Genomic DNA, 12,075 nt, shown 5'->3' on the forward strand with positions numbered 1-12,075 from the left:
ATCCCAGAGCCCTTGTCAGTGGCGGAGTCTGGCAACAAGCCAGGTGGAGAGGGAGGGGGGAAAAGGTGACCATAAGCACGATCGAAAAGGATGGTCTTTAGGCAGGATTTGAAGGGGGTAAAGGACAAACGCGAGGCCGATGTCGACTGAGCGGAGGCAGGGGGTGGGGGAGTGGAGGGTAAGCAGGTCCGATAGGTAGGGAGGTGGTGGTTATCAAGGGATTTGAAAACAAGTGAGAGGATCTTGAAATCAATCCATTCAGTAATTGGAAGCCAGTTTTGAATTAATTGGATTTTGTGTATTGTGGAGCTGGGGAGACCAGCGAGGAGGGCATTGGAATAGTCCAGCTGGAAGTGACAAAGGCCTGAACGAGGTTTTCGGCTGCATTCAATGTGAGATACAGACTGAGGCATTCAATGTGGCGCAGGTGGAAAAAAGCAGTCCTGGTCATGGAACAGATGCTTGATAGAAAGAAAAGCTGGGGATTGAACCTGATGTTTCCAGCAAACATTTTATTGGTCACCCAGATGTTTGACACATACAATAACCCATTACCATACATAAGAATTCCTAAACCAGAGTTTCAAAAATCCATGCCCCCTACACTTGGAAATTCCCTTGGAGTGGAATGAACACTCTCTCCCCCGAGGATCCTGCAAACCAAATCTGAAAAGCTTTTGGCACAGGTTGGCTGAAAGCCAAGGGTTGGATTGGGGTGCGCGCTGGGGTGTTGCTGGAGTTTAACCGGCTAAAGCCGCATAGATTGTTTGTGGACACTGCTGTGCGCAATGGGCTACCTCGTTTCGCCCACAAAATACAGTCAATTAACTTTACAATATATTATGTGAAGCATTTTGAGATGTCTCAATGACATGATAAGGCAATATATTAAATGCAAAGATTATCATTAATGTCAATCTAGGAGCTGAGTGGGAAGAATCCCTGCCCACATGCCCCTCCAAGTCCTACCAATGAGGCAAAACTGGCTGGTCTGGCATTAGCAGTACCCTGGTTTCCTGTGGACTCACAGGGCCAGGAATCAGACTACCAAAACTACCACAGAGGATATTCAGACATCCTGTTAGCTAAGCCAGATCAGCTTCAATGAGACCCCCCACTTACCTCCCAGAGGAGAATTTGCAGCAAAACTATGAAAAAAGTCTGATTTAAAACATAAGACAATTACAAAAATAGTACAATGAATAATTTTATAGTGGGGATTATTATAACAAACTGTCCTTCATAACGCACTTTTTGTTACATTTATTTTCACTATTTGGGGCACATTTTAGTAACAACTTCAGTTCCAAGAGGAAACCTGAAGAATGTCCTCAAAACCTGACATTTCTTGGTGAAAGGTTCCTGTGCTACTGACCTGAATGAGCATCCAGCTGAACTGACATAGATAGAGGTAATGAGTGACCAGTCCAAGGGCAGAACAGCTTTCAACAGAGAGTTCCCGGCTTAGGTAAACTGACACCAAAAATGAGATCTGAAAAAAAGTTTTTGAAATAGTTAGCAATAGGAATGGGGATTTAACATAAGGATGTTCACTATCATGAACACTTAATTTCACACTTATTATGCATTGAGATTTCTGAAAAGTTAGTTCGAAGCAATTGTTGGACCCCAATAAGTCTTGATATCACTAATTTCACTTAAGATATAAAAGACATTTCTGTTATCTTTTCCCACCCACGTCAACCTAAATAGACATAAAAAAGGCAAACTTTCAGTCTTACATGTTTCTAAGCCACTTCTATTGTCACAGAGGATAATGGATAGGGTTCTTTCATGAAGGATGTTGTGGTGGAAGATAATTACAGCACATAAAAATCTAACCAGAGTTACAGACTTTTCTGGACAGGTCTTTAAACAATCAGTGATGTGTACAGAGCGTAATCAACAATAACAACAATACTTTGCCTTTATATTGCATCCTTTATGCAGGTAGCTCCTCGGAGTGCTTAACAGTGACAGAGATTGACAACAACTGGAAAGGGTTACCAGAAAGGGTGATTGAGGCCATTTAGTTAAAGGCCACTGAAACTCATTTATGAAGCAGGTTGATGCTGTAATAAGAGAAACTAGGGTGAAGGTTTTTTCTTCATCCAAAACTCCCATATGGTCGTGTGAAGTAAATCTGTACTAGATCAATTTTCTTGTGCATCACTTTCCATCTGCCTATCACATATACACACAGTGTACACACATATGCACAGTTTGGTCTCCATTGAAAGCAGCCCTCCATCACTTTTGCCTTAACTTTGTAAGCAACCACAGCCAATCTGATAACACATACTGTAAATTAGATTATTTTTACAAACTCCCATGGAATAAAACATTTCCAGAAAAATGCCTGCTTCTACATTTGAGTTCAACAAAACGCAAAATACTGCAGATGCTGGAAATCTACAGTGGCTGATACAAACTGTGAGACCACATGCAAAAAATCCAGTTATACATTCTATGGAAAAGAAGTGGCTTCACTGAAATGGTAATATCCTGGAACCAGACAATAGCAATACAAAGAAATACTAACTTTTACTTTGTAACTATTTAACCATGTTAGTTTCATCCCTCAGTTCTCACTTGTCTTCTTAACTCCCCTCAAGCCACGATCTAAGTGTTGGCGTCATTCTGTAATTTCTGGTTATTTAAGTTCCAGTTCGTTCACAATAAATAAACCCCAATGAGAAAGTCGGCAGGAATGAACATGTGAGTAAAAGGGAGGCAGCTAGAGAAAAAGGGCAGAGGTGAGTCAGACTTTGTTCATAATTACTTTAAGTGGAGTTAAATTGCTGGAAATGTTTTGTGCAGGTAATTTGAATTGTACAAACATCTAGATCTAGAGAACTTAACTCCACCATAAAAATAATTTATATTTTAAGTTAAATACACATATTGAATATACAGTACTTGAAATTCTACACTGACACATTACTGAGATAGGATTGTTTTTGAGGGAAGAGGCAACTTTCTCAAACAGAATCTGAAAAATTAGTGTCTGTATATTTGTTAGCAGATTCTGTATTGTATTAATAAATGACTATTCGGTCACAAGTGTTGGCATATATAGAGACAAAGCAAAACAAATACAGAAAATGCTTAAACAGTTTAATATTTCAAGTGTGCCCCTTATAGGATTGCAATAAAATCTGAGTTCTGATGAAAGGTCAGATGCTGACAGTCTCCATTTCCAGCAACTTCTGATTTACATAGAATTACATAAACTGTACAGCATCAAAAGAAGCCATTTAGCCCAAATAGTCCATTCCGAGGTTTATACCCGACACATGAACCTCCACTCATTTTAATCCCCTCTCTCCATCCCACACCCATAACTCTCTATTCACCTTTCCTTCTTGCATGCATCACATTGTCTCTTAAATACATTAGTGCTTTTTGATTGATGATTTTCAGCACTCACTTTTTCTTTCTGGTGAGGGCGTAAATTCGAATCAGTTGGAATCGGGATGAAACTGAACTTCTTTTCACTGCGTAAATGGGGTATGAGATCTCAAAGAACTCTGAAATGTAGGTCAGTGCTGCCCTGGAGGTATTTTGCATGAAATTAATAATGCTTATGGCTGGAAATTCAAAGCACTGCAGGCAGTGGCTGATGTAGTCACAATATCGTAAAGAGAGTTAGCACTGCTTTTGATGCTAAGGGCTTTGAACAACTATGGGTAGCGGGAGATGCTGTTGCTGTGGTAACAGCCTGAATGACTCAATGCTGTTACTTTATTTACCCCATCCAATCCCCATCTGAAATATAACACTTTTCCCCCCCCATTTTTAAAAGCTCCCAATTTGCTGCCTTTCCCCATTTACCCACTTCCTCTGAACACTTGTCTGTAATGAGGGTAGGTCTGATCAATTTGTGGGCATCTGTACAGTTACCATAATAGCTGTTGCCACAATGGGCATTTAAAGAGGTCTTGGAAATAAACCAAAATCTAGTCAGTTTTTCCAAAGTCTGAGAATTCTGTTTCCATTCCTCACTGCAGCCTGAGAGAATTTGGGAAATTGAACTCAAGTCTCTCAGCTGTAAATCTAAAATTCCAGTATGTCCCATCATCACATTTGTCCTCCTTAAAACCCTTATTCTATGATTCCTGACCTAGCTCAACAGTTAAAGAGGGACAATATCCTGAATCAATCAAACTTAACCCTTTCATAACTGCAAGAATAAAATGTCTATTGTTCATTTCAAAGTAATATTAAAGAAATGTTCTTGCCTTTAGGTTGGAGGCTAGTTCCAACAACCTCTGCGTGAGGCAGAATGTAGTAGTAGTCCTAACCCCCTACCAATCTGCCCACTCCCTCTGCTCAGCGGGCTCCAGCCTGCTTCGTGATCCCCGCCTCCCCCCCCACCATTGGCGGACGAGCCTTCAGCCTCTCTGCCCCCACCCTCTGGAACTCCATCCCCAGTCCCTCCGCCTCACCCCTTCCTTTGTCTCCTTGAAGACCTGTCATAAGGCCCTTCTCCGACCATGCTTTCAATCACCCTCCTTGCCCTGCCCTTCACCCTCCCCAATCCCAACCCGGATCCGAAACACTGACTTTCCAGCACCTTGAGATGTCCTCCTGAAGTGAAAGGTGATATACAAATGTAATTTTATTGCTGTTGTTGTTGCATTTGATTTAGTGCCTGATCACTTGTCGACACTTCTCAAAGCACTTCATAGGATATACTGTAAAGTGGATTGATTGTCTATTTTGTGGACAAAATGTGGCAGCCAGTTGCACATAGCAATGTCCCACAAACAGCCAAGAAGTGACTGAATTCATCCGGCAATTCAACACACCATGGCACTGTATTGGAGTGTCAGCTTAGACTATGTGATTGAACCCACAATTTCTGACTCAAGACAAGAGTGCTACCACTGCACAAGGCTGACATATTGTAAGGTGATAACTGAAAACACACTGTAAGATGATCACTAAAAATGTTCCTGAGAATGTTGTACCTTACAAACCCACCCTTCTATGCTGAATGAGTGCCAGAGAGGCTGTGTGCACTGGGACACATTGCTCCAATCTGGTCATGTCTCCCCATTGGGTCCTTCTGGACAAGAAACTCTGGAGGTCACAAGGACAATGTCCAGTCTCATGATTCTACAAGCTATTTGGCTTATTATATATATATATATATATATATGCCAAATATTATACAGATGAACACCTGGGGAAGAAAGCTGGGAGTGGGTTTGGGGGAGGAGGAGCCTGAGGGAGCTGTCAAAGAGGTAAGTTTTCAGGTGAGGTTTGATAACAGAGAGGGAGGGGACAAGGCAGAGGGATTTCAGAAGAAAGTTCCAAATGATGATAGAAAGCGCCTGTCAACTGTGGGATAGAGTGGGTGACAATATGAAGCAGGCCAGAATCGGCTGTGTGGAGGGAGTGACGTGAAGACTTACACAGCATCTTTCACATAGGATAAAGTTTCAAAGTATTTTACAAAGACAATATGGATCACCAAGTAGGGTTGGAAGAAGAATGTGTTTGAGGAAGTTGACAAAACTCTAGATCAAATAGTTAGGTTTTTAGGAGGGTTCTGAACGCAGGGAGAGAAGGTGACTAGTTGTGCTTTCATATATAGACATGTGGAGAATAATATGGATTTGCTGCCAAGATTGGTAAATTTATCATGGTAAAACACCCCTTCAAGTCTTCCACTCCATCCCAACAGTTTAACCAAAAGATCAAGAGAGGTATGGGTAAAGAAGACCCTTCAACTCTTTTGAACTCATTCTCCCAGATCTGCAGAAATGCAAGTAAGAATAGTTTACACTTGTTTGGATTAGTTAGTGTGCGTTTAGTGAGTGTTTCTACACTGAAGGCTGAAAATAGTGATTCTTCCAAATTCATTCTAATGGATATCACATTACAATGATTTAGTGAAAAGATTGTCATTTTAAGTGATCATCATAAGCAAAGTGCACATGGATTGAGATCTATTTTATTCTTCCCTGCTTAGAAGGAACTTGGGAGAGGGGACAGAATGGCTATGATACGAATTAGTGATCATTTACTCTATAACTTGATACACCATTCTCATATTTCTATGCTTAACATTTGTGACATCTATGAATGTAAATTACTTGTTGATAGTTTGTAAAGCTCAATCTATATTTTAGCACTAAATCTTTGTCACAAATAGTACATTTGGAACTCCCTTCCTTAGTCCCTTTGTCTCGCCCCTTTTCTTCCTATTTTCAGGTCTCGGCTGAAGACCTTTCTTTTCGACCGCGCCTTTGGTTACCTTCCTTCCCCTCTCCGTGGCTCGGCCCCGGGATCCGTTAGTGTGAAGCTCTCTGAGACGCCGTCCAGCGTGGAGGGCGCTATTTAAATCCAAGTTGGTGGTGTTGTTATTGTTGTTATTTTCCTTCTGAGCTTAATAAACATTCCTATTTCTGTGCACCCACAACAATTGGAAGGAAATAAATAATTGAGAACGGACTTCAAATACAAAATCTGCTCTCTGACCACATCAAGAGAAGTCTATGTACCTCTAGAGAACTGTTCAACTCTGATTTAAAATTGCTTTGTTTTTATCATTTATTTTTGTCCCAATCCCTTTTAGATACCTGGCTTGGTGCAATCTGTTAGTTTATTTCTTTTTATTGTGCCACGCTATTTCCCTATATTGAAGATGTGTGATACTCACTCCACTTACAGAGTTGTGCAAGAAAATTAACATGGGTGGTGGAAATGAACTGAAAATGACAGTAGTCCTTTAAGTGACAAGATATTAACAGAGAAAGTAAAACATTTATGAACTGTGAAAAATTGAAGAATATATATTCTTCATGCATACACATATGTATTTATGTGTGGGGAGCGGTATGGAACAATTTGTGTTTTTATATTATCTTATTGCATCAAAAAGTGTTTAACCAATAATTACTGTCTAGTGAAGTGACTGCTTTTGAAGGCTAACTCAGGGGTCATTTGAAGGAATGTTTTCCAGGACATGGGATGAAACAATAACAACAAAATTACATTTGTGAAGCGCCTTTCATGTCGGGAGGACGTCCCAAGGCGCTGGACAGACAAGAGTTGCGGACCCGAGCTGGAGGTCAGGGTCGGGGAGGTTGGAAGGCAGTAGGGGGAAGCAGGGAGATCGCAAGCACGGTCGAAGAGGAGAGTCTTGAGATGGGTCTTGAAGGTGGCAAGGGAAGGGGCGAGGCAGAGAGATTGCGGGATGGAGTTCCAGAGGGTGGGGGCAGAGTGGCAGAAGGCCCGCCCGCCAATAGTGGGGCGAGCGAGGCAGGGGATGTGAAGCAGGCCGGAGCCTGCTGAGAAACTCTCTTTTCTTTTCAAACAATTAAGGATTAATCTCAAAACAGGCAAATGGGAATTGATTTGAAAACAGGACATGAATTAATGTCTATTCCAAAAGACGGCAACTCTGGCAATTCAGCTCTCCACCAGTACTGCATTGAATGGCCAATGTAAACTATGAGCCTCTGACATGAGGGTTGCACCCACCTCCCTCAGATCCAGAGGTGACAGTGCTACCAACTGAGCCAAGGTGTTGGTCTTTTATCTAATCATTTCTTTGACTTTCAGTTACATCAAAGATGCATTTTACTCTTAACATGTCACCATGCACTGAAAACTATTGCTAGCTTCTGGTGCAAGAGAAAGCATTAGGGTCAATTTACAGTATTCACAAAGGCTTTGTAAATATTCAATCCTGATGATTAAAAGACATTGTCCAAATGATACCACCTAACAGAAACTGCTCCCATGTGCCTGAATAGAATGTATTGGTGGAAAGTTTCCTCAGATCAGTGTGATGTTGATTTATATCTGATAACTGCTAGAATTCAATATTTTTGTTCTAATGCCAATACTACAATTTTAATCCTATTACAATTACTGATTATATTTAGCAAAACAAAATGCTCAATAACTTAAATCAGTATCTTCACATTGTCCTTTTCACCATCTATAATCTCTCACTTAGTGATGTCATCCATAGACATGGAGTCCATTTCCACATGTATGCAGACAGCATCCAACTCTATCTCTCAGCCCCCAGCCTGAATTCTTTGGATCAATGACATGCTGATTGATTGCCTGTCAGACACTGTCCTAGATAAGCTTCAACTTATTTCACTTGAATATCAAGAAGACCGAGGTTCTCCTGCTTAGATCCCATCAGTGCCTTCTCACCTCAAACCATGACCGTATTGACCTGTAAAGATGCTCCAACTACTGGAGCAAATGCAGAACCTGGGTGTCTTGTTTGACCTCCACCTTCCCTTCACGCCCTCTGTTGCCTTTGTTCTCTCCTTCACCAGCTCAACATCTCCATCCTCAGTTAACAACACTGACCCACGTCCCCCAGTATATTAAATTGAGGAGCCTTCTCTTCACATTCAAATTCCTTCGTAGCCTTGCCATACCATACCTCAAGAACATCCTGAAACTGTGCAGACCAACCATCCTCTCTGTTCAGCTAACATTGGCATGTTTTGTTTCCCCTTCTCAATCCACCGCACCATCAGTGAGCAAGCTTTCAGCCATTCTGCCCTTGCTCTCTGGGACTCCCTCCATGATCAACACACCTTCTTCCTCCTCCTCACCTTAAGACCAATAATTTTAACCATACTTTCAAGTTACTTTTCCTCTCTCCCACTCTCCACCAACCCAGGCTCTCAGTTAGCTCTGTAAAGCACTTGACATCATCCCAACGTAAAAGGCTCTATATAAATTTAAGTTGTTGTTGAAATGGGAAACATATATAAAACTGCTGCATCCAAACATAGAAAGGGAGTATAACAACTCCCAAGAGCCTCAGCAACAGTTTACTACTCAATGCAGTATGTTAGTATGAAGAATATATTCTTTTGTTTGGCAACGTATTAAATGGATATTGCCCCATGGAAAAATATCTAACCGATCCCCTTTTTAGTGGTGTTTAATCATATGGGATAAAAATAACTACAAGCATACTTTAAAAATTAGCAACAAGCCCCACAGAAATGGATTGCAGATGATATAATTCTCTAATGAGCCACAAATTTCCAAACAGTCTAAATGAACAGAGCAGACTTTCAGGCTGAATGGAAGATTTTTTTAAATCTTAATTTGTTTCCATTTTATTAATCTTCTAAGTGCTTTTAGTGCCTGTGATTGTTAAATGCAGTATGTTGCCTGGAATAAAATGTATAACCACTGCATATAGCATTGTAAGAGAGACCCGTACAAAAATATAACCATTTGATTGAACTGAGTACAGTACATCCTTATTAGCTGTTGTTTACAACACTGAATTTTGGGATGGAGAATGCGCAAGCTTGTGATGTTTATCTATATCTCGACCCCCCCCCCACCCCCCTCCCCTCGTTGCTGGTACCGGTCTGAACTGGATAGCTCTAGCTTGAGCACAGCCTTTCATTCAGGAATCCTATCTGTATTAGCTCTTGTTCACGGTTAGCACTGAGCAACATAAGCTACTGCAGAACAGCTTTTATATCTCTCCACAGAAGCACTAAACTATTTCTGAAATATTCAATTTGTTCATTATTTTATAATCTACAAAATGCATGAGTTTTTATGGTAATACACTAGCAACTGATAGAGTGGGGGGAACCACAGAATGAATATTACAGTAATGGCAATGAAAGCTATAACTTCAAATCTTTAAAGAGCATGAAGTCTTCATAAAAAGTATTTGGCAGTGTTTTTGTTTGTTTGCCACACACTCAGATGCGAGGATACAATTTGCATCAAATGTGTCAATCCATTGCAAAATCATTTTTACATTGTTTGTGAGACATGTTATGACTAAAATGCTCCACAGATGTTTGGCATAAAAATGGTACCTCTTAAAAAAAACAATCCCTAAAACTCCATGACAAACAGGCAGCTCTGAAAGATTTGCTTTTGTTTGGGGTGAGTAAATGTAATAATTTTTAATCCTTGCTTTTGATATGGTGCCTATAACTTCAAACCTTCTCAAAGTGCTAATTACTGTCAAATGTAGTGACTGCGTAGGTAGGTGACACAGCCAAGTGATGCACAGCAATATCACACAAACAGGCAAGTGAACAATCAATTCACCATTCAATAAGCAGTTTTAAGCATAAGAACATAAGAATTAGGAGCAGGAGTAGGCCATTCGGCCCCTCGAGATTGCCCCGCCATTTGATAATTTCCAACGTGAAGTGCGCTATACAAGTGTCATTTGTTGTTCTTGTTTGGATATGATGTTAAAAATGAGATCCCATCTGCCTGTTCAGGTGGACATGAAATATCCATTGCACTACTCAAAAAGAGAAGGCAGTTTCTTCTGGCGTCCTGGTTTACAATCACCAGATAAAATTAGTCATTGACTCCATTGGCTGCCGCATTTGCCCACAAAATACACAGCCACTACACTTTACAGAATATCCTGTGATGCACTAGGAGACGACTTCCTAAAGTGAGTCACTATATCAAATACAAGTATTATTATTATCCAAGATTAATATAAATTGTGTTGATTCTACTAAATAATACACATCAGTATACATTTACAGAATACCATTTTTTACCTATTACTTGAAAATAAAGAGATATACATATGGAAAACTATAGAAATATTTTAGCACTCGAAGAGTTAATGGATGACTGCATCTCACTTGTATTAAGTTGGAGAAACTCTGTGTAGATACTGCCTCCCACTGGGCATCCAGGCAGCCTGAAGATTTTTTTCTAAAAAAACTTTCAAGAATGGAAGAGGCTTACCACTTCTATTGAATATTTTTTCATAATATTTTGATAATCTGAAATTACTTTTTTCTAAAGAAAGGAATTACACTTACTCCAGATTTAACTTAAATGATCATTTATTGAAAGCTGCGAGAGTGCCAAATCCTAGGATGGTAGTAGGAAAAAGGGATACCTAGGTATAAAGTTCTGTAGGAACCAATTGATGGTAACGAGCGCAACTATACTATGTGAATTTGTCTCTATAGTTTCCTCTCCTTCCCTTTCTGTCTCTACCCTATTATCTCTATTCTTATCTCAAGTCCCTGTGGGCTTGTTCAATGTGTGTGTGTTACTCAGTTATTGTGTGCATCACCCTATCTGTCTCTTTCGCTCTCTCGTTTGATGAGTCTTTTTCTCCCTTTGGCTTTTTAATAGTGGATGCCACACTCACTTGCTTTAATCCATCTTAGTGTTAGCCTGGCTCAGTCGGTAGCACACTCGACTCAGAGTCAGAAGGTTCTGAGTTCAAGCCCCACATGGGGACTTGGCATTCAACAGTAAAGGCTGACAATCCAATGCCGTTCTGGAAGTGTGCTGCGTTGTTGGAGGTGATATCCCTAGGATGAGATGTTAAACTGAGGTCCTGTCTACTTGTTCAAAATCGAGAAGGACAGCTATGGATCAAACACCACACTTAGGTTGTGCCCAGGTTTAGTGAATCTGCGGGATAGGCCAGGGAGGTTAAGGAGATCGTAGTCACAGATGAAAAGACGTTGATGGGAGCCAAGGAAGACTCAACCTATGCGTGGGGTTCGATCCGTAGCTGTCCTCGATTTTGAACAGGTAGACGGGACCTCATTTTAACATCTGATCCAAAAGACAGCACCTTCAACAACGTAGCACACATGTCAAAATTCAGCTGCAGAAAGTTGGCACTCATCCGGGCCTTGATGTCTGACAAGCGAGCGGGTAAAACATCAGTGGACCTGGCATCGCAGCTAGAGCTAAATTTGGGTGTCGTACGCACACATGTGGAAGTTGATCCCACGCCGGTGCATAACATCACTGAGAGGGAGTATGTAAATAAGAAAAAGGAGCAGGCAAAGGATAGAGCTTGGGCAGGCAGGAGCAGAAAGCATTAGTGGAGACAAAGTGATCGCAGTGGGTCAAGTATTACTCAAACCAGGAGAATGTGGTCCCACTGATGATGATGAAGGAAGAGCAGTGGTCAAGGAGGGTGGCATGACAAACTGTGTCGAAGGCTGGCGGAAAAGTCCAGGAGGACAAGGAGGCAGAGGGAGCCCTGAACACGGAGAGAAAAAAGACATTATTTGTAACTTTGACAAGCACTGTTTCGATGCTGTGGGC

The 12,075-nt window shown here is 41.0% G+C and overlaps 1 protein-coding gene across 1 annotated transcript in view; it reads right to left on the reverse strand.

Moving 5' to 3' along the window:
* The window catches only part of adgrv1 (adhesion G protein-coupled receptor V1), a 260,965-nt gene that overhangs the window by 73,156 nt on the left and 175,734 nt on the right, over nucleotides 1–12,075 (reverse strand). Inside the window, 1 exon segment of the mRNA XM_042346991.1 lies at nucleotides 1,376–1,492. Within this exon segment, the coding sequence (XP_042202925.1) occupies nucleotides 1,376–1,492 (117 nt within the window).

Source organism: Callorhinchus milii, unplaced genomic scaffold, assembly GCF_018977255.1.
Source record: "Callorhinchus milii isolate IMCB2004 unplaced genomic scaffold, IMCB_Cmil_1.0 Scaffold1, whole genome shotgun sequence".
In the NCBI taxonomy this organism is placed as follows: Eukaryota; Metazoa; Chordata; class Chondrichthyes; order Chimaeriformes; family Callorhinchidae; genus Callorhinchus; species Callorhinchus milii.